General features: G+C 47.7%; 1 protein-coding gene across 4 annotated transcripts in view; it reads left to right on the top strand.

Annotated features, from left to right (window-relative positions):
* The window catches only part of GARRE1 (granule associated Rac and RHOG effector 1), a 77,139-nt gene that overhangs the window by 54,850 nt on the left and 586 nt on the right, over window positions 1-21,703 (top strand). For all 4 annotated transcript variants that reach the window (XM_039231918.1, XM_039231921.1, XM_039231920.1 and 1 more), the window contains 10 exons: window positions 4,013-4,153; window positions 4,348-4,443; window positions 4,570-4,731; window positions 5,608-5,766; window positions 8,262-8,359; window positions 13,085-13,210; window positions 14,277-15,310; window positions 18,614-18,779; window positions 19,724-19,861; window positions 21,293-21,371. In XM_039231918.1, the coding sequence (XP_039087849.1) occupies window positions 4,013-4,153; window positions 4,348-4,443; window positions 4,570-4,731; window positions 5,608-5,766; window positions 8,262-8,359; window positions 13,085-13,210; window positions 14,277-15,310; window positions 18,614-18,779; window positions 19,724-19,861; window positions 21,293-21,371 (2,199 nt within the window). The remainder of the gene's footprint in view (window positions 1-4,012; window positions 4,154-4,347; window positions 4,444-4,569; window positions 4,732-5,607; window positions 5,767-8,261; window positions 8,360-13,084; window positions 13,211-14,276; window positions 15,311-18,613; window positions 18,780-19,723; window positions 19,862-21,292; window positions 21,372-21,703) is intronic.

The following is a 21,703-nucleotide window of genomic DNA, read 5'->3' as shown; positions in this document are numbered from 1 at the left end:
TTCATGCTGTTTATTTTTAACAGAAAAAAATACTATTTACAAATGCAGCTAAATTTCCTTTGTACCTTTTTACTGTCTTACTCACATCTCTTCCTTTGTAGAGACAATTTCTATTGAATTTGGAGTTTGTGAGTCCTATGCATATTTTTATATTTTTACTCTGTATACATGTATCCATAAATAAGTATAAGGTATTATTTTGCACAGCATGAAACTTTATATAAATGGCATCATTCAGCTCACTGAAATCTGGCTTCCGCTCCTACACAAGAACAAGCATCCTCAAGGGCGCCTGGGTGGCTCGGCTGAGCGTCCAACTCTTGATTTCAGCTCAGGTCATGATCTCACAGGTCATGGGATTGAGCCCTGCATCAGGCTCTGTGCTAAGAACGCAGAGCCTGCTTGGGATTCATTCTCTCTCTCTCTCTCTCTCTCTCTCTCTCTCTCTCTCTCTCTTTTTCTCCCTCTGTGTCTTTCTCTTTGCTCACATTCAAGCTCGTACTCTTTCTCTCTCTCTCAATATAGATAAATAAACATAAAAAATAATAATAACAGGCATTCTCTTGTCAAAGTCACCAGTGCCTCTGTGTGGCCAAATCCAAGGAACCATTTGACTCCATTCAGCAGCTCACAGGCCCTTAGAGATCCTGTCTTCCTGTGGCATCCCTGAACCGGCCATTAATCTCTCAGGCCATCCTCTCCATCTACTTTGCTAGCTTCAGCACAGCTTATGAATGTCAGTTTCTCAATGCTCATTTCTGGGTGCCCCCCCAGCCCCCGTCAGGTCACCATGTAGCCTTGGGACTTAAGAACTGTCTGTGTGCTGGTGACCCTCACATATGTGTGATCAGTCCACTTCTGTGGCCTCCGGGCCACACAGAATTTTTAATTGCTTTTTAATTGCTGAATAATATTCCTGTGTGTGTGTGTGTACACCACATCATCTTTATCCATTCATCAGTCAGTGGATATATGCACTGCTACTGTGGGGACACCCCTGGTCTTCCCCAAATCTTCCCCATACTAGCAAGTGCTGCCGTCCCACACTGGGTCATTCGTGCATGAAACTGAAGATTTATCCTCCTGTCTTTCCATCACATCTACATGAAGTCCATAAGCCCTGCAGGTTCTACTCCCAAAGTATTACTCCACATCTGTCCCTTTCTGTCACTGCACTAGCTCAGGGAATCCCTACTCTCCCTTGACGCCTGCAGTGGCTAGGCTCCCTTCCCCCCTCCCTGTCTTGCCATCCTTCATCTCCCTCCATTTAAAGTTGGATGATGTTGCTGTTCCCTTAGGGTAAAGTACTGACCCTTCACCATGACCTCCCTAGTCCCACGTAGTCTGGTTCCTGCCTTGCTCACCAGCCTCGTCTGTGGCCTCTCTCTCCCTTGCTCACTGGGTTCTATTTTCTTTGCTGACATGTCTGTTCACCCATCCCACACTTATTTTCTTTTAACTTTGTTCATGTTTGTTTATTTTTGAGAGAGAGAGAGAGACAGAGACAGAGCATAAGTGGGGAGGGGTAGAGAGGGAGACCGAATCTGAAGCAGGTTCCAGGCTTCGAGCTGTCAGCACAGAGTCCAGTGCAGGGCTCAAACCCACGAACCATGAGATCATGACCTGAGCTGAAGTTGGACACTTAACTGACTGAGTCACCCAGGCGCCCCCACCCATCCCACACTTCTGCTGACTTCCTCCTCCACCTTAAACTCCTAACCTAGATGCTGATTTCTGAATGTCTGGGGTGCCCCCTGTTAACAGTTCTCCCTGTTTTCCTTAGTGTGTTTTTCTCCACTTTAAATGTTTTAAGTGTTTTGTTTGGCCCATGAGGCTGTCAGCTCCAAGATGGTAGGCACCAGCTTTTGTGCTCCATTGCCTAGCCATTGACATGCAACACAAGACCTTCTGGGCTAAATATTTGAGTCAAAGAATCTTAGAGTCAAATAGTTTTAAACTGTAAGACTGGTGGGCCGCCTGGGTGGCTCAATTGGTTAAGCGTCTGACTTCCGCTCAGGTCATGATCTCACGGTTCGTGGGTTTGAGCCCCGCGTCAGGCTCCCGTCAGGCTCCGTGCTGACGCTCAGAGCCTGGAGCCTGTTTTGGATTCTGTGTCTCCCTCTCTCTCTGACCCTGCCCTGCTTGCTCTCTCTCTCTCTCTCTCTCTCAGAAATAAATAAAACATTAAATAAATAAATAAATAAATAAATAAATAAGTAAATAAAAATAAACTGTAAGACTGGATGGAATGGTAGTCATATATACATAATTTGTGAACTTTGGAACTTTATAGCATTGTTTCTGCTAATTACCTTTCTATAGATTTGGTAAACATTGTAACTCCGTCAGCATAAGAACAAAAGAAGAAAGAAGAATAAAACTTAGCTGTTAAAAACTATTATTTGTTGCACAAATATTATTGCAACAAAAATAGACATTGAAAAATTGAAGGGCAGTTCATCCTGAATTCCTTCTCCCATTTAAGAAATTAAATATATTTTTTCTGTATTCTGTAGCCCTGACCCCTATGTATAGATAACTTAACATTTCATCACAATAAGACCCTGATTAGATTTTTTTCTCTTTTTTTTCTGTCCTGTTTATGTACTCTTCAGGAACATATTTAATGACCAGACAATAAGTATTTAATTTTTTTGTGCAGATTTCTGAAGTCTTATATTTCCTTTCATATTCCAGAGTGTGTTTTTCCCCTTTTCTGTGTTGGTGTAGCTTTTTACTGTGGTATATAGCAACACCTAACCTTATATGTTCTTTATTATTATTATTGTTATTATTCTGGAAACTCCAAGTGCCAATATTTTAGTTTTTCTGTCTTTAAAAGAGAAATTAAAAATGTGAAGGTTTTACAGGTGCGTCTGGGTGGCTTAGTCGGTTAAGCATCCAACTATTTCAGTTCAGGTCATGATCTCACGGTTCATGAGATCAAGCTCTGCACTGACAGCATGGAACCTGCTTGGGATTCTCTCTCTCTCCTGTCTGCCCCCTCCCCTACTTGTGCCTGCATGCTCTCTCATTCTCTCTCTCAAAAAAAAGTACATTTTAAAATGTAAAAGTTTTACATATAGGAAAAACTAATAACAGGTAGGTAAGTTTTTTTTCCCAGGGTTTCTTTTCTTTTCCTTTTTTTTTCCCTAAGTAGCTTCACACACAGCATGGAGCCCAACGTGGGGCTTCGGTTCATGACGTTGAGATCAAGACCTGAGCTGAGATCAAGAGTCAGACACTTAACCAACTGAACCATCCAGGTGNGATGATGAGTGATATTGAGCATTTTTCCATGTGTCAGTTGGTCATCTGGATGTCTTCTTTGGAGAAGTGTCTATTCATGTCTTTTGTCTATTTCTTCATTATGCCAACTTCACATTTGAATCACCTGGGAAGCTTTGAATAAAATACCAGTGCCTGAGTCCTTCTCTCATCTAATTCACCTGAAATGGGCTCGGGGAACAGTAGTTTTTTTTTTTTTAATGTTTTATTTATTTCTAGGAGAGAGAGAGAGACAGCGTGAGCAGGGGAGGGTCAGAGAGAGAGGGAGTCACAGACTGAAACAGGCTCCAGGCTCTGAGCCGGCAGTCAGCACAGAGCCCGACACGGGGCTCGAACCCACGAACCGCGAGATCATGACCTAAGTGAAAGTCGGACGCTTAACCAACTAAGCCACCCAGGCGCCCCTAAGAGTAGTTTTTGTATATGACTGCAGTTGTTACAAGTTTGTTGTGGTTTTTTTTTTTAATGTTTTATTTATTTTTGAGGGAGAGACAGCGTGAGCAGGGGAGGGTCAGAGAGAGAGGGAGACACAGAATGTGAAGCAGGCTCCAGGCTCTGAGCTGTCAGCACAGAGCCTGAACCCACGAACCGTGAGATCACGACCTGAGCTGAAGTCGGATGCTTAACCGACTGAGCCACCCAGGCGCCCCTGTTTTTTTATTTTTTAAATGTAGCTATGTCTGTTACATTCTCTTGTACCTACCAGTCACTGTTACCATTGCAGGCGACATCCAGACTGAGGGAAAGAGGCTGTGATAGCCGCCTGGCGGGCATTGAAGTGCAGCAGCTCTTCTGTTCTCAGAGTGCGGCCATTCCCGAGCACCAGCTCAAGGAACTGAACTTGAAAATCGACAGCGCTTTGCAAGTAAGTGTTGTTATCTGAGGATGGATAGAAACAAGGAAGGGCGTTCAAGTTGTGAGGTTGAACCAGTTGGAAAGAACAGTAGGCCTAATGTCTTTCAATAACTATAGAAATTTTAAATTTCTGTTGCCACTGGACTTTGTAATTAATTCTATAATCTGCCATATATAATCTTGATTCTTACAATTTCTTCTCAGGCATATAAAATAGCTCTGGAAAGCTTAGGCCACTGTGAATATGCAATGAAAGCTGGTTTCCACCTGAATCCGAAGGCAATTGAAGCCAGTTTACAGGTATGCTTCTCTTTCTGGAAGCTCTTGGGAGCTGTGGTAGGGCAGTCTCGCCGTACCAAGTGACCATACCACACCTGTCTTGGCAGATGTGCCGTGGGTCACCTCCCCTTTCCAAACCTTTTGCAGGGCTGCTGTAGCGAGGCCGAGGCGCAGCAGACAGGGCGAAGGCAGACCCCCCCACAGCCCATGCAGTGTGAGCTCCCCACCGTCCCCGTGCAGATAGGATCACACTTCCTGAAGGGCGTCTCCTTCAACGAATCTGCCGCCGACAACCTGAAACTGAAGACGGTAGCTATCCAGGGTTCCAGCAACTGGGTGTGAACCTGGAAACAGTTCTTAAGGGAAGCCTAAGGGCTTGTAAAGAACATAGATTAAAAACAAAACTGAAGTCAAGGCAGGAGGTATTAGCAAACCGGTGTCTCAAAGCAGACTCTGATGACTTATTTTAATAGACATTTGCCAAGTTTTGTTCCTAATTTTGTTCACATGTTTAACATAAAGTGTTCTGAAAGTATACTATAAAATACTATTCATGATTAATATTTTAGGGCACTTTGGTGAATTAGAGACGAAATCTTGTCATGGTACCACAGTAATTATGACCAGTGTGGGGCATCACGTGAGCCTGGCATCGTGCCAGAGACTCCACATGCATCATCTCATTTAATGCTCACCCAGGAGGTGGGCACTGCTCTTTTCTCCATTTGACAGAGGAACTAAGGCCCAAGGCCACACAGCTACAAAGTAGTAGACTGGAATTTGATGCTATGTAGTCTGTTTCCAGAGCCCGCATACCTGACCACTTGGTCATCCAAAATAAAGTTGAGGTTTTCATTGGTATTTATTTTTACCAGATGATTTTGTCTCCTTATTTAGAGGGATTCAAAATTTCAAAATTCCTCAGCCAATTTGCATCAGCAAATATAATGCTGTATTTTGTGCGAGTATAGACATCACACATGGGTATTAATGTCCGTGTATCTGTATTCTCTGAGGGTGTCTGAGGATAATTACCTAAGAAGTGAAAATGTCGTGATTTCAGGGGGCCTGAAACAAAGTGATCTTTTCCTGAGGACTTTCGTGTACCTGTAAATTCATTTCAGCAAATCGTAGAGTCTCATACAGCTTTATCTTGGGGTGAACTCTCGTCTTCTTGATCCATAGCATACGATGTTGCAGCTGATCAAGGAGGCGGGCTGCTACAACGGGATCACGCCCAGGGACGACCTCCCTGTGACTGAAGTACTGAACCAGGTGTGCCCGTCCACATGGCGGGGCGCCTGTAAGACTGCCGTGCAGCTGCTGTTTGGCCAAGCGGGTCTGGTGAGTGAGGTGTGGGATGCCCCAGGAACAGAGCGGAGAGCCGTGCTTCCCACGTGGGAGGGTGTGGTGCGGGCACAAGTGTGGAAATACTGACTAATTTTCAAAGTTCTTCGGTACCGCAGCATTTAGAGCAAGTGGAGAAGGTAGAGGAAAAGCCTTTTTGTTTTCTTTTATAGACTTGAGAATAGGTATTTGCAGGGAAGCTAGCTGCAAAGTGACATTGCGGGTTTCCTGGAAAGAAACCTTCCTTGAGTGCGAACTTGATGGGGAGGGCCTGTCTGCCCAGCAGCCCGCTCTGGAGCACAGTGCTGTCTTTCTGATGCTCACCCGTGCTGAGCTTCTTCCTGTCGCAGGCCTTTGCCCTCGAGGCTCCTCTTACTTGAGAAGACTCCTCTCTAATCTGCATGTGTCACGTCTTCTCGTCTTCCAGATGTCAGCTTGGACACCACCTCCTCCGAGAAACCTCGATGGTATAAGCGGTGCCCCCCCAGAATCGTCCAGTTACTTTGTATCCCAGCTCTCTGCTTATCTCCTTCTTAAAAATGAAATAACAGCATCAATTCAGAAATAAGTTTTCACCTTGGAAGAGTGACTTTTGTCAAAGTTCGGTGGGATCAGGAGATCAACCTCTGAAATGACCGTTTAGCTTTTTATTTGGCACCTGGGACTCATATAACCTTACAACCTTGATCCCACTTTCTAGAATTAAATGACTACTTTTTTTTTTTTTAATGTTCATATTTATTTCTGAGAGAGAGAGAGGCAGCATGAGCAGGGGAGGGTCAGAGAGAGAGGGAGACACAGAATCCGAAGCAGGCTCCAGGCTCTGAGCTGGCTGTCAGCACAGAGCCCGATGTGGGGCTCGAACCCACAAACCAGGAGATCATGACCTGAGCCAAAGTCGGACACTTATCCGACTGAGCCACCCAGGTGCCCCTAAATGACTACTTTTTGAAAAGATACAGCATTTCGGTCAGAGGTTAATGGAAGGTAACTAGAGATTAAGAAAAATAATTTTTTAAAAACTCTTTCTTTAATTCCTACTTTATTCATAAATGTTGGGAGAATGCTGTTCTTTTGTTTCATGTGGGTGACGGCTCCGGTGGCCCAGCTCAGGGTGGCGCTGCCTTGTGTAGGGCCTGGTGAGGGCCCATCCACAGTGAAGAGTTAGGCTTCCTTTAGGATCTGGCCCTTAATACAGGAACCCCGAAGAGAAGGAGTAAGCTGGAGACCCCCCGCTACAGTATGTGAGAGCCCACTGGCTTTAGGAAATTGATCCATATTCCCAAAGATCATGTTAGCTGAAACTGGAAGAGCCGTGGGGATACGTTCTCCAGAAAGGAGTGGGTAAAATAAGGCAGAAGGACACATAATCTGTTTTGGGAAAACATTGTATGTTTAAAAAATTGAAAAATCCCATGTTCTTAAGAGAGCAGAATCTTCTTCCAGTTCCTTACTCCTTGCTCCCAGGCCACCTTTGTGTGTGACGGACAAAGAAACTTTAGGTTGAGGTTCTGGGTATGGGAGGAGAGAGGAAACACCTGCCTGGTCCAACAATGGCTGTTACTTGGACAGGAAGTCTTTTGCAAAGGACATTGCAGTCCAGCTGTGGGAACTCTTGTTTACAGCAGTGGAAATCAGCTCCATTAGAGGCTGAGTTTGGAATCATAATAAGCAACTCTGCATGGCTTTGAAATATAACAGATAATATATATGTAGATGTGGGTTGTTGTTTTTTGTTTTTTGTTTTTTTAAGTAATCTCTACACTCCACATGGGGCATGCGCTCACGACCCTGAGATCAAGAGTCGGATTACCAAATAAGCCAGCCGGGCAGATTGTTTTTAAAGTGCTTTATGATTTTTTCTTAAATTCTTTTAGTTACTTGAAAACATGGCCATCATTTTGTCAAACTATCTAAATTAATGAGCCACTGTATCATCTGTATAATACTGAAGACTCTCCTCCAGATAAGAAGAAATCATCGAGAGAAGAATCACCTTTACCTTTCTGAACTACTTCTGTTTTTATTGATGGCTGAGGACAAAATGATCTTGTGGAAAAAAACGCTTCATCCACTTCTAGCTTGTATTCATTCATTACAAACGGGCTTTTCTGAAGCTGTGGTTCAATTTTTAATGACGGTTTTACTTCTCTCAAGTGCATAAAGTAAAAACAAAAAATACTAAGAGGAAACAAAACAGTTCCTAATTAACATATTTATAGTTTGGGAAAAGTACTGAAAGTGCTTGCTTGGAAAGTTCAGTACATCTTGCGCTCAGAATTTGGTTTCTGTGTTTTGAAGTGTTCCTGCCTTCAGTCATCTTTATTACTTGGTTTGTCTTCCCAGGGCTCCTGACTGGCCTCCGCTAACTGCCCTGCCCCGGGGGTGGTTCTGGCCAGAGCCACTCAGCATCGCAGGCTTCCGTATTGGATTTGTTTGCGATCCATTTTCCTCTCTGAAAGCTGATTGTTGTTTTTCTCACTCTCTCTTAGGTGGTAGTTGACACAGCACAGATTGAAAATAAAGAAGCCTATGCCCCCCAAATCAGTTTAGAGGGCTCCAGAATTGTGGTTCAAGTCCCGTCCACATGGTAACGTGACTCTTATATTAACACAAGCCTAAGCTCTGATTGAAGTTTGCACATCTTTGAAGAGATTGCTTTGTTTTGGACAAACCCCGTGTTAGGTGACACGTCAGGTCTTGCTACTTGCGCAGGTACATGGGCAGCGATAGTGTGTTCGCATCATGCGTCATGGCTCTCAGTCCACGATAAGGAAGCCAAAGTGCCTGAAAAATAGTCTTATTGACCAGTAATGTAACTAAAATGTTATACACTCCTGGATGATAATGAGCAATGTTATCTTCTCTTTGTTACTGAGTCCATAGCTTTTGAACAGAGTATGTCATTTTCCCTAAGTCACCAGTGTTTCTCTAAAGCTGAGTATGGAACATAAAATTCCTTCTCCTCCTTTTGTTTGTTCCCGTAACAATCCTGATGATCTTGATCTCGTGCCATTACAAATCTGGGGACGGACTGAGCCATTTTTGTTCTTAATTATTTAATTACATTTATGAACTTATAATAAAGTATTCTTCTTAGTTTATCAAAACTCCTGCAAATCAGTAAGACAATGGACAGGTGCATGAATACGTAATCAACAGATAGATGAAGAAAATGTGTAACCTCAGCTAATAAAGGCCGAGGAAAGAAAGAGCATGATGTCATTTTGCCCATTGCGTTGCTAAGTTGTTTTAGAGTAATAAATAAATTTTTAAAATAAAAGATAAAAGTTTGAGCCAGACCATACAGAAACAGGCACAGAAAGTGAATCAGTCACACAGCCTTTCTGGAGGGCGGCTCATCAGAAGCCCTGAAGGAAGAGCTCTGACCCCAGCAGCTCCACAGTACCACCTCTCAGGCTCACCCCAGCGACGTGCAGGGAAATTCAGCTGAAGGATCAGCATCGTAAACTGTATTAATGACAAAAACTGAACGCGTGTTGGCAGACTTTTGTTATTAAGATTATGATATGAATGAGTATTTAACTATACAGAAAATTTTGGAACATTTAGGTAGGAAGAGATGGAGATGATGAGGCGCGATGGCACTCTTGGTGCCCAGATGGACTAAAAATGGTAGCTGGGTAACGCGTTGGGATTGTGTTTAAGTCATTGCTCCTGGAAATACGAGGGCCCAGTGGGAGACTCTGCCCAGAGTTTTAGAACTTCCTGATAAATCAGGTAACGGTTGGCAGTTCCCTTCATGTCCCAATCAAGTTCTTCCTCGCCCCTCCCTGCGCCGCCCCCCCCCCCCCCCCCCCCCCCCCCCCCCCCCCCCCCGCCCACCTTAGAGTTGACTTGTTAATGCGCAGGAGCAGGAGGGGACAGCTAACAAGCATACGAGTTCAGTTCAAGCCATCACACTTGCATGAGGGGAATTAGAGTAGAGCGATGTATGATGGAGAGTAACTGAAACAGCTGGGGGAAGGGAGGCTCTTTTGGATGAAGAGGTCAGTCGTGAGCGGTCCTTCTTTGAAGATCCCACGTTTGAGAGGAAGCGGCTATGCACAGAGCAGATGGGAGAGCGTTTCTCCAGGTAGAAGGAACAGCAAATGCAAAAGTCTGGGGGTGGGGAGGGTGACCTGGCCTGGCTGGAGGTGTGGGAGGTGGTCTTGAAGAGACACAGGGCTTGTAGGGTCCCTGAGGGACTTGGATTTTTATCCAGAGTAGAAGGGCTTTGAGCAAGTCTACGTGATTTGCCAAAAGAATGGCTTTATTCTCTTAAGGGGGTATTAGCGATCAACTCTGGAGATTGATGGATATAATAAAAGTGCCCATTTGTTGATTTTCAGAGAGAGAAATTTTATTCACCAGCAAGTGTAGTACTTCTTTCTGCATGACCAGCAGCAAATGCTCTCCTAGTGGGCAAACATATGTGACCAGCCAAATGACAGCCAAGAGTGGCTTGGGAGCACAGAGCAAGTAGGTCCTAATAATCAGCAGTTCCAGGCTGAGAGAATCAGGTACATGAACCCTGGCCAGGTCCACTGGCCAACATTTTCTCCCCAGAGCCCAGGGGCCGGCTGGCACTGGCAGAGCTTGCCTCTTGCAGCACTTGTGAAGCTGGCCGGCTCATGTCCTCACAGGCGTATTTCCTCGCAAGCCCTGAGTCACACTGCAGAGTGCCACTGCCTCCTTGGGATGGCTTCGCAAGGGTTGATTTCACCATGTAACTGCCAGAGTGCTTAGGAGAAGACAGACCACATTTTCCCGGTTCTGCCTCTCAGAAGAGGCCTCTTGGAGGAGGCTCCCTGAATGGGCCGTGAGGGCCGGATTGGTGGGCGGCAGCTCTCAGGGGAGAGCAGTCTGGGCAGGGGCAGCAAAAGCAAAAGTCCTGAGATGTGGGTAAATCCAACATATGCAGGGAGCGAGCAAAGGCCTTGTGTCTGAGACAAGGTGAACGGAGGTGACAGTGAAGAGAGATGTGGCCGGAGAAGCAGGAGGGACCAGGTCACAAAAACCCCTGAGGGCTGTTGAGAGTTCACGTCAGTCATGATGGGATGCCCCTGGAGGGTTTAAACAAGGAGTCGTGTGTTCTGATCTGTGCTATAGGAGGCTCACTCTGGCTGTGCGGGAGAGGGGCCTGGGAGGGACAGGAGGAGAGGAGAGGAGGCCGCCTGGGTCCTGAGACACAGCTGCTGGAGGTTTCTTAGAGTGGGACAGAAATAAGAGGGGTGGTGAGAAGGGCTTGGATGCGGAACGTGTCGTAGAAGAAGAGCTGCCAGGAATTGCGGGTGGGTTGACGTGGACTGTGAGGGAGCCAGAGACGACGAGTAGGTCTGGGGTAGGCCGCTGTGTTGTTTACTCATGGAGCAAGTCTGTAGGATCCAGAGTGGCTTTTGGTGGAGAGGAGAGGAATCGGTCGTGCTGATCAGGCTGCCTGTCAGGTGTACCCAGGAGATGTGAAGGGTGCAGTTAGATACTGGAGAGTGGGGTTTGGGAGGAGGTCGGCTGGTGAAGGGAATTTGAGTCTTGGGTGGACAGTGGTCTCTACAGCCGCAGGACCAGATGCAGCAGTCTGGCGAGAAAGGACAAGACCTGGGACCTGCCGCCGTGCAGAGGTGGAAGAAGCAGAGCAGGAAGAGTTGGCAGAGGCGACCAGGAAGGCCAGAGCTGCCAGCCAGCGAGGAACAAAGTTGAGCAAGTTTGGGGTCATCGAGCTACAGAAGACAGTGCTCTGGGAAGAAAGAAACATTGCGCAAAGTCGCTGAGAGATTGAGTAAGGTGGACACGGGCAATTGACCTTTGACATTAGCAAGATCGAAGTTATTTGATAAAAGCTCTTCTCGTGTAGTTATGGGGACGAAAGCCCAGTGGGGGTGGGGTGAAGGCAGAATAGGAGGTAAGGGGTGCCTGGGTGGCTCAGTCAGTTAAATTCTTGATTTCGGCTCAGGTCATACTCTCACAGTTCGTGAGATCAAACCCCGCATTGGACTCTGTGCTGACATTGTAGAGCCTGCCTGAGATTCTCTCTGTCTTTCTGCCTGCCTCTCATTCTCTTTCTTTTTTTTTTTTTTTTTTAATATATTTTTATTTATTTCTAGGAGAGAGAGAGAGAAACAGTGTGAGCAGGGGAGGGTCAGAGAGAGAGGGAGTCACAGACTGAAACAGGCTCCAGGCTCTGAGCTGGCAGTCAGCACAGAGCCCGACGCGGGGCTCGAACCCACGAACCGCGAGATCGTGACCTGAGCGAAAGTCGGACGCTTAACCGACTAAGCCACCCGGGCGCCCCTCATTCTCTTTCAAAATAAATAAACTTTAAAAAAGAAAGAATAGGAGGTAAGGAAGAGGGGAAGACAATCTGTTTGGCTAAGAGGGGGAGGAGAGACATTCAGAGTATCTGGCTGGGAATGTGGGGCAAAGAGAAAGAAATTGGTCAGTGAGGCTGGTTTGTTGACCAAAGGAATGTCATGGGGAGAAGGGGCCATTAGGTGAGCGGGGCCCTCGGGAAGGCAGGAGGGCCCAGAGCAGGCAGTGCTCGCTCGGCTGGAGGGCCAGCCCGTGGCAGAGCAAGGCTTGTGTTCTGCCGCGACTGGAGGGGCAGGCGGCGCAGGCAGGCGAGCCGGTACGTGGTGGTGAGGACACGAAGCAGGTCTCGTCTCGTGTGTCTTCTCAGTTACTTGAGAGCCGTGATGGGGAAGAAGGGATGGCGGCGGCAGTGATGGCAGAGCTCCGGGGAGAGAGGACACGGGCTGAGGTGGTCATCTTGGAAGGGGAGAGCATTCGTTTATAGGAAGGCTGTTTGTTGCTTACCTGAAATTTGCAGGGAGTCCGGGAGGCAGATAGTGAGGGTTTTTCCTCCACGGATCTTTAGTTTCCTGGGTGCAGGTGTGAAGCAGTAACGAGAAAGCGGGAGCAGGGGTGTTCTGGAAAGGGTTTGCAAAAGAGTAGATACTGTATGGGATCGCAGAATCTGCACAGGGTAGGGCAGAAGGTCAGGGCCGGGACTGGTGTGGGCAGCGAGAGGGCATGAGGGCGCCCAGAAGTATCCCCTCCACCCAACCCTTCCCTTCCTCCTAAACAGACTCCAGACGGTTAGAGATCCAGGGAGGTCGGGGCCCTAGTGCTTCCTCCTCCTCTTGCAGGGCAGCAAGTGGCAGCATTAGCCTTGTCATTCTCTGACTGCTCTTCAGTTGCTCAATTTTTTATTTGGTGCCAAAAGCATGTAAAAACGGTAGCGTTTGGTAGGAGGCCTGCTTGAAACACTTTTTCGGGGAAGTGTAGCCCATACTGACGCAGCCCGGTTCACACCTAGGTGCCTGAAAGAGGACCCCGCGACCATGTCCCTGCTACAGAGAAGCCTCGATCCCGAGAAGACCCTGGGGCTGGTGGACGTGCTCTACACGGCTGTGCTGGACCTCAGCCGCTGGAGGGCAGGGAGGTCGGTGTCCTCACCAGTCCCCTGCCACGCATTATATTCAGGCCCGCACTTAGGGACAGCGGGGCCATCCACAGCCGCTGATAGTGAGTCAGGAAGGCAAGAAAGCGAATTTTTTTGTAACCTAACTTTGGAATAACTTCAAATTTTACAGAAGAGTTGCAGTAATACCAGTAATTGCTCTCTGCCCTTTAGCCAGACTCCCGCCTTCCTTCCATGTCTGCCTTCATTTGTTTTATCACTCAAGAGTAAGTCCATCAAGAGGATTTTAACCCAACTCGTTTACACCTTATGAGCAGAGAAATGTTTAGAAAATGTACTTATATCCTACATCAACTTTATTTATATCTGAAAGCAGCTGACAGTCGCAAGATTGTCCCTCAGAATTATGGACATTAGAATGGTCGGGATCTTAAACATCTAGCCATGCGTCCCCTTTCTTAACTCACGAGCACTGAGGCCCAGGATACTGAGGTGGCTTGTCCAGGGTCCCACCAATCGCCTGCCTCTGCTCCATACCCTTCTGTCGGGCTTTCAGTACTAGAAAAAGCGCCCAGAAAACCTTGGAAGTAATGACCATCTGTTCTCAGCATTGTCTGTAAGTGACTTCCAAGGGCAACAGCGCTCCACAGTGTCACTGAGCCCCACTCACCCACCCTCTCTTCTGTGGGGCTTCATCCACGTCCCTCTGCCGGCCCAGGCCTTGTCCTTGTCCTCCGGTCACAAAGCTGGCTTCTGCCACTTGCATGTTCCGCTCCACCCTTGATTCACTCTGTGCTGTGGTTAAAGGGTTTTGCTCAAACTCCTCCGGCCAGAATCTGAACGTATTTTTCACAGCCTCGTGTTAGACGCTGTCGATTTTTTTTCATAATAAATATATAGAAAGTAAGAACTTAAATTACATACACTTAAAAGCCTTGGGTATTCATTTATTTATCTATAAAATAAGGGAGGCTGATACCAACTAGAGATATTGTTTTTGACCTTAAATGCATGGAGATCATTTCATTGTCCAATCTGTATATTTGTCTTTTTTTTTTTTTTTTTTAATACATTTCTGTTTAAACAGGGAGCAAGCTTTACCCTGCATACAGATCCAGCTTCAGAGGGAGATCTGTGATTTTGGGAATCAGGCTGACCTGCCTCCTGGGAATGGAAACAAATCTTCAGGTGGCCTGCAGAAGACATTCTCCAAACTGACATCCCGGTTCACCAAGAAAGCTTCATGTACCAGCTCTAGCAGCAGCACAAATTATTCCATCCCAAATACACCTTCCAAAAACATCTTCTTTGCTGGGTGTTCAGAAGAGAAGGCCAAAATGCCCAGTAATATTGATTCAAGGTTACAAAGCATTTTGAACATTGGTAATTTCCCCAGGACTACAGACCCCTCACAGTCCGCTCAGAATCCCAGTAATCAAATGGCCAATGGTTTTCTCATGGAGAGGCGTGACAACTTCCTGCAAGCGGACGATGGCAAGGATGAGAAGGGTATGAACTTACCAACCGATCAGGAAATGCAGGAGGTGATAGATTTTCTCTCGGGCTTTAACATGGGCCAGTCACATCAGGGCTCCCCATTGGTGACAAGGCGTAATTCTGCTGCCACAGCCATGGTGACTGAACAGAAGGCAGGAGCCATGCAGCCACAGCAGCCACCACTGCCAGTGCCCCCTCCACCACGGCCACCCCAGGCTGGGGCCCGCTCACCTCTGACACCCCAGCCAGGCCTGGCAGCACAGCAGCACTCCCCAAAGCAGCAACAGCCCCAGGTGCAGTACTACCAACACCTGCTCCAGCCCATTGGACCTCAGCAGCCCCCACCCCAGCCTCGGGCGCCTGGGAAATGGGTACATGGCTCATCCCAGCAGCCAGCACAGCCTGTCGGAGCAGGTCTATCCCCTCTTGGCCAGTGGCCTGGCATATCTGATCTCAGTTCTGACTTGTACAGCTTGGGTCTGGTGAGCAGCTATATGGATAATGTGATGTCGGAGGTTTTGGGGCAGAAGCCACAGGGACCTAGAAATAACACCTGGCCGAACCGTGACCAAAGTGATGGAGTCTTTGGGATGTTGGGAGAGATTCTGCCTTTTGATCCTGCAGGTACGTGACCTACCCCTGGCCCTTGGGGTTTTCAGATAAATATAATCACTGAGGACTTCATGGGTCCTGACACAGCCTTGCTTGGCGGGGGTGCGGGGGGAGTGACTTAATTTCCTTTCAAAGACCCTTTCTCACTGTCAGTTGATAATCATGGGGCACCTCCAGCAAAGGTAGGCAACAGTGGTGAGAATGAGGTTTCTCGCTACACAGAGGATGGGATTGAGGCCAAAAAATTTCTTGAATAGCTCCAAGCCCCATCATTCAAGTGGGCTGCAGTCTGGCTCCTCCCATTCATGAGAGCCCAGGTGGCTGGTCCTTTGTGATTACACAGCCTGTACAGCCTGTTCTGTGATTCTTCTTGGCCTAGACTCTTGGGCCTATGGAAGGTGGCGGAGTGCCTTCCTGCCTTCACAGAGAGGCTTCTGGCCTGAACACTGAAAACACCAGCAGAGTTATCTTGGGAAATTAGAAACATAACTTCAAAACAAACAAAAATAAACTAGAAGGAGGAACTAGTTAAGGAGAAAAGCCAAAATTAATTAAATTTAAAAGAAAAAATTGTAAATGAAATCTGGAGAAGGATGTCTTGAAGACCAGCAAATAGACAAACCAATGTATTGTGAGCTTCAGTAAGACAGAGCAAAGAGAGACAAGATTAAGAAAGAGAAAGGAGCTGTGACTCCAGAAATAGGAGAGATTAGAAGAAGCGTAAGACATTACTACATGTGACCCAATGACAACGTATTTGAAAACTGAGTGGAAAATGACTTCTTTCCTAATAAAATACACATTCACCAAAATTGTACCAAGAAGTGGAAGACCTGCGTAGATCTCTGTCAGTGGAAGAGATCGGAACAGTAATTGTGAAGCCAATATGATTTCACCATAGAAATTTTATAAGGATTGTTAAAAAAGCAAACTACAGTCATCTCCTCATGAACGTGGGTAGGGACAGAACAGTCGAGCAGTGTGTCAGAAGTGTCCCACACAGTGTCTGTTACTCACCCTGTTTACTGCAGGGGTGGAAAGTGGTTCGGTGTCAGGGACTCTGCTACTGTAGAGTAATCCATCGTGTCAACCAGTTAAATGAGAACAACTCATACAACAACAGAGGCTGTGAAGACTCTAGATAAAAGACACCAGTAATTCCTTTAAAAAGAAAAAATAAAACTCAAAATAAGAGATGAATAGAAATTTCTTGAATATATATATTAAAAAAAAAAAAAAAGACTTCCAAAAGCTGGTAGCAAGTAGTACCAAGTGGTGCTCTGTATAGTGAAACAAAATCATTCCAGTTAAAATCCGGACCCAGACAGGGTGGCAGCTGTTACTACCACTAGCGTGTAGCTTTATCTTCAACTTTCTAGCAAGCACAGCAAGTCATGTATAAGCTTCAGAAAAAGATACATTAAAAGGCATTCTCTGGGGGCACCTGGGTGGCTCAGTCAGTTAAGCTTCCGGCTTCAGCTCAGGTCATGATCTCAAGTTCATGAGTTCAGGCCCCACATCAGCCTCTCTGTTGTCAGCACAGATCTTCTACCCACGTCTCTCTCTGCCCCTCCCTCCCTCCCTCCTGCTCGCTCTTTCGCTCAAAAATTAATACATTTTTTTTAAAAAAACACATCTCTTTGCCAGCAGTAGAATTGGAAAAAGAAGACTCAATTTAAAAAAAACTTCTAAAATTAGTAAGTGAGTCAGTAAGGCAGGTAGATGGAAGATAGATAGATGGAAGGTAAATACATAGAAATCCATTACTGTTTTCTCTAATTTAGCAAAAGGTATACAGAGTAGAAAACACATCTCATTCATAAGGAGAATACTGTGAAGTATAAATAACTACAGCAAATATTTATAAAAATAACCAGCAGAAGAGGAGATTCGCTGCTAAAACAACCTGGCATTAACTATTAATGGAAAGAAATGTTTTCTTACGTCTTCTAAAAATCCCTCATACTGCTGCTCATGCTTGCTTGTCCTTGCTGTCCCGGGGGTTGGGGGGGAGGGGGTGATGTGGGCAGCCCTGCCCCCAGGGCCGCAGGAAGCCTCACCCTACTAGAGAGGAGGCCCTGACCAGGGTGGGCGCAGCACGCTTCCTCAGCTGCTGTTAAACAGTCTGTATGTCTTTTGATAGTCATGTACTTAAATCCAGAGTATAAGCAGTGCTTGGCAGAATTTTGCCATCTTTGATCTTTGTTGAGGCTCAGGCAGCCTTTATGTCTTTAGCCTAAGAACCCTGAGCTTGGGTCCTCCTTTCTGACCTTCCCGCAGACCCCGCCTGAGACCAGAAGCTCCCTTTTCCCAAGTTAAGGAAGGGCACGCCTCTGGATAGATGAGTCGCAGCAGGCACCCTCTCGGGCAGGGCCTGGGAGGGCAGAGTGCCCCCCTGCACAAGCACTCTCGGCCCCCTGGCGGCGTGGCTTGACTCACTGAGAAGGGGGCCTCAATTTTGGCCCAGCCCCTCCCCTCCCCCTGTGTGGGCGTCTTTGTGCAGAGCCCAGAGGGAAGTCTCACACAGCACTCCTATGGCAGTGCCCTGAGGACAGGCCAAGAATGCGATTGTGCCCTGGTGGCTTTGCCAGCCTAAAAGCTGAAAAGTATACACTGCTGAGTCCTATTCAGTTTGTGACCATAGATAGTTTCCTGCCATATCTCCTCATCTGGCTCGTTCTGTCGTGCCCTCTACGCTGTTTTCCCTCCTGCCCTTCCTTCCTCGGCTCTGTGCAGTGTGTTTCCAGTCACCTCTTAATGCATTCTGAAGTTTCATCTCCTCCATTACCACTCTTGTTATCTTCAGACCGAATGAGTAGGTCTGCCATCCAATATCCAGGAACATCCTGGATTCGAGTTGGGCCACATGGGAATGACATCTCTGACTGGCTGACCTTGATGCTTTGATAACTTTCAGGTTATCAGTTCGCTGAAGACATCATTTGATGTTCTAAGCTGTTAAGTACATAGCACCAGACACTGGAAATTTTTTAAGTAGCTGGTATTTGTCTGTAACATTTAATCATGGGTCCTGTGTGTTCTCTGTCTTTCATTCACAGTCAGGCTGCCTCTGTCCTAGACGTAACCCTTCCTGACAGTCCATGTGCACACGCCACACCCCCACTTCAGACCTGTGGCTGAAAGCCCATCTCACCATAGCGGGCTGCCGGGCAGTCCTGCCGCTCTGGGCCACAAGTCTGGTGGCACCTCGCCACTTTTCATTGTGTGTGTGACCAGCATATCCTCAGGAGGCAGGGAAGGAAACAAGAGGCCAGTGTGACCCCAAGCCCTGTTTGTCCCTTTGTCTTGACACAGTGGGTTCAGACCCCGAGTTTGCACGCTATGTGGCAGGAGTGAGCCAGGCGATGCAGCAGAAAAGGCAAGTTCAACACGGTCGCCGCCCAGGCAACCCCCGGGGCCACTGGCCACCCATGGATGATGCCCATCGGACCTGGCCTTTCCCAGAGTTCTTCACAGAAGGGTGAGTGCTGCGTGTGGCAGGGAGTGGGGGGCCCTTATGCACTCTTACCTGGCGGTTCGTTTCCAAGGTCCTGCATGAGAGAGTGACATCCGTCAAATCTTCAGGTCAGAGTTCTGTGACAGACTCTTTCGATGCCAGGTGGCATGATGTGTCCCCGTAAACACCATCAGTATATGTTGATCATTTTCAACACATGCTCTTCTGCCCTAAGCCAGGAACTCATTTGATGGTGTTTATGAGATAATTGCACGTTTACTGTGAAACCCATGTGATTTGTTGAGTGTGGTCCTTGTAGCCCCCAAAAAGCAAAGGTGTGTGATCCAGAGGCCAGTGTAGTGAGACAGCGGTGGACCTTCCTCCTCAGGACAACTGGGGATTGATTTTGCACATCTCATATTGCCACCTGGTTAACGAGTCCAGACGGCCAAAGGCCAATCCAGCTTGTTGCTCTAAAATGAATTTCATACGCAGAACACAGCCTTCTGAGAAGACTAAAGGGCAGCAATGAGTGAATGTTACTTTTGAAATAAGGGACAGGAAGAACAGCTTGGGTTTTTATAGGGGGTGATGGGAGGGGCGCCTGGGTGGCTCAGTCAGTTAAGTGTCCGACTTCAGCTCAGGTCGTGATCTCAAGGTTCGTGGGTTCGAGCCTCAGGTCAGCCTCTGTGCTGACAGCTAGCTCAGAGCCTGGAGCCTGTTTCAGATTCTGTGTCTCCCTCTCTCTCTGACCCTCCCCTGCTCACACTGTCTCTCTCTCTCTCTCTCTCTCTCTCTCTCAGAAATAAATAAAACATTAAAAAAAAAAATTAGAGGCGGAGATGGGAAACCACTGTCTGGTCATTAGATGGATGCAGGGTAAAGACGGTTCCTTTTGGGCTGAGCAGCCGGTGTCCGGGTAGGCCGCAGGAGCCCAGGTCCATCCACCTCCTCTCTTTGGCTTTCAGGGACGGCCTTCACAGCGGCTGGTCGGGTGCTCAGGGAGACTCCGCCAGCTCGAGTGATGAGACGTCCTCCGCCAATGGAGACAGCTTGTTCTCCATGTTTTCAGGGCCCGACCTCGTCGCTGCTGTCAAGCAAAGAAGGTATGAAGAGATTTCTGAGTGCAAAGGACAGAAGGGCACATGAGTGCGATCCCTAGCTGATTCCTTTGGAAAGCTCAGGGACGCCCTGGCTCCCGGCAGCTTGGCATGGGAAAGGCAGAGGCCCCCGGCCACCACTGCCTTGCTTGGTCCTCTCTGACTACCGTGCAGGCTCATAGCCCAGGTGACTTCACATTGGGTTGGGTTTTGCCGGCAGGACAGTCTCATGCAAGTGGTAGCCAAAAATATCAGTGTGAGGCAAGGAAGGTTCTGGAGACAGGGTCTGCTGATTCTGGACTGTGCCGTGTGAGAGGCAGCCCTTTCTATGGGAGGAGCAGGACCAGACCAGCCAGGTTCTAGTCAGGCTTTGCAACTCCAGACAAGGGCCTGGCCCTCTCCAACCTTGTCTTCAGTGAAAAATAATAATAATGGAGTATATTCAGGTCTGAGAAGTTTTTAAAAGTAGCAGTGCCTGGCTGGCTCAGTCTGTAGAACATGCAATTCTTGATCTCAGGGTCATGAGTTCAAGCCCCATGTGGGGCATGGTGCTTACTCAAAAAAAAAAGAGAGAGAAAAAAGAGGGGCGTCTAGGTGGCTCATTCAGTTGAGTGTCCAACTTTTGGTCTTGCTCAAGTCACAGTCTCCCATTTCATGAGTTTGAGCCCCGAGTCAGGCTCTGCACTGCCAGGGTAGAGCCTGCTTGGAATTCTCTCTCTCTCCCTCTTTCTCTGCCCCTTCCCTGCTCACTCTCTTTCTCTCAAAATAAATAAATAAACTTTAAAACAATCAAACATGTCAGGAAGGGTTGAATGTGCTGAAGAAAAATATGAGAGTCAAGGAGGCTTCTGATGAGCAGAAAACTGAACAAAATGAGGGTGAGAAATTGGCATTGTAGTATGTGTGAGAGGGAAGAATCAGGGATGATATGCCAGTTTCTGTTTGGCCAGAGCGTCTGTATGAAGGGGGTGCCGTGAACCGAGACAGGAGGCTGCCGGAGGAGCAGGATTGAGCAGGGGTAGCGTAAAATGTCTGTTTTAGACACGGGACATTGGAGAGGCCAGTTAGACATCGACATGTAGCACTTCCTCGGCAGGCACCGCTGTCCCCAGGCAGGAGCACCGACAGACTGATTTACTTGGCTCTGGGCCTGCTCCGCCCTGCCCGCTTCACTCAGCATTTTCACAGAAGCGTTCCGTGTCTGTGGTCCAAACTAACAGTCTTTCAGGTCCCACTTCCCCAGGGCACGGTAAGCACTCAGTGTCTCTTGAATAAATTAACAAAAGCCAGAGCCGGTGGAACGGCCAGTGCCTGTCTTCATGCCTGCCACCCCCACCTAGATCCAGGGCCCAGAGCCACCAGAGCCAGGTGGCCAGGGTGCCCCCAGGAGGCAAGCTGGGTGAGGTGCCCACTGTGCTGAGCTCTGGGTTCTTTCAGGAAACACAGCAGTGGAGAGCAGGAGACCAGCACGCTGCCCTCACCACCTCTTCTTACCACCGTGGAGGACGTGAACCAGGTATAGTGGGCCCTGCTCTGGCCACCGAGGGCCGGCTCTCCGGGGTGCAGACCATGAGCAAAGTTCCCAAGCTTCCATTTTAAGAGGGCTTCAAAGAAATGACAGGTTCTTAACTACCTCAGCTGACTCAGAGCCAAAGGTACAGGAAGCTCTGGGGCTGTGCCATCCACAGTGACGGACAGCAGCCACACGTGGCTGTTTCAATTGCAATAGTCCTTGGTTCCTTAGTGGCCCCCGCCACCTGTGGTGAGTGGCTACCGCATTGAACGGCGCAGACACAGAACATTTCTGTCCTTGCAGGTTCAGTTGGACGAGGCGGCTCCGGGGCTGCG

The sequence above is a fragment of the Hyaena hyaena genome, unplaced genomic scaffold, assembly GCF_003009895.1.
Source record: "Hyaena hyaena isolate Hyena2069 unplaced genomic scaffold, ASM300989v1 scaffold_61, whole genome shotgun sequence".
In the NCBI taxonomy this organism is placed as follows: domain Eukaryota; kingdom Metazoa; phylum Chordata; class Mammalia; order Carnivora; family Hyaenidae; genus Hyaena; species Hyaena hyaena.
The sequence above is the reverse complement of the archived record's forward strand: the minus strand, read 5'-3'. Positions and strand labels throughout refer to the sequence as shown.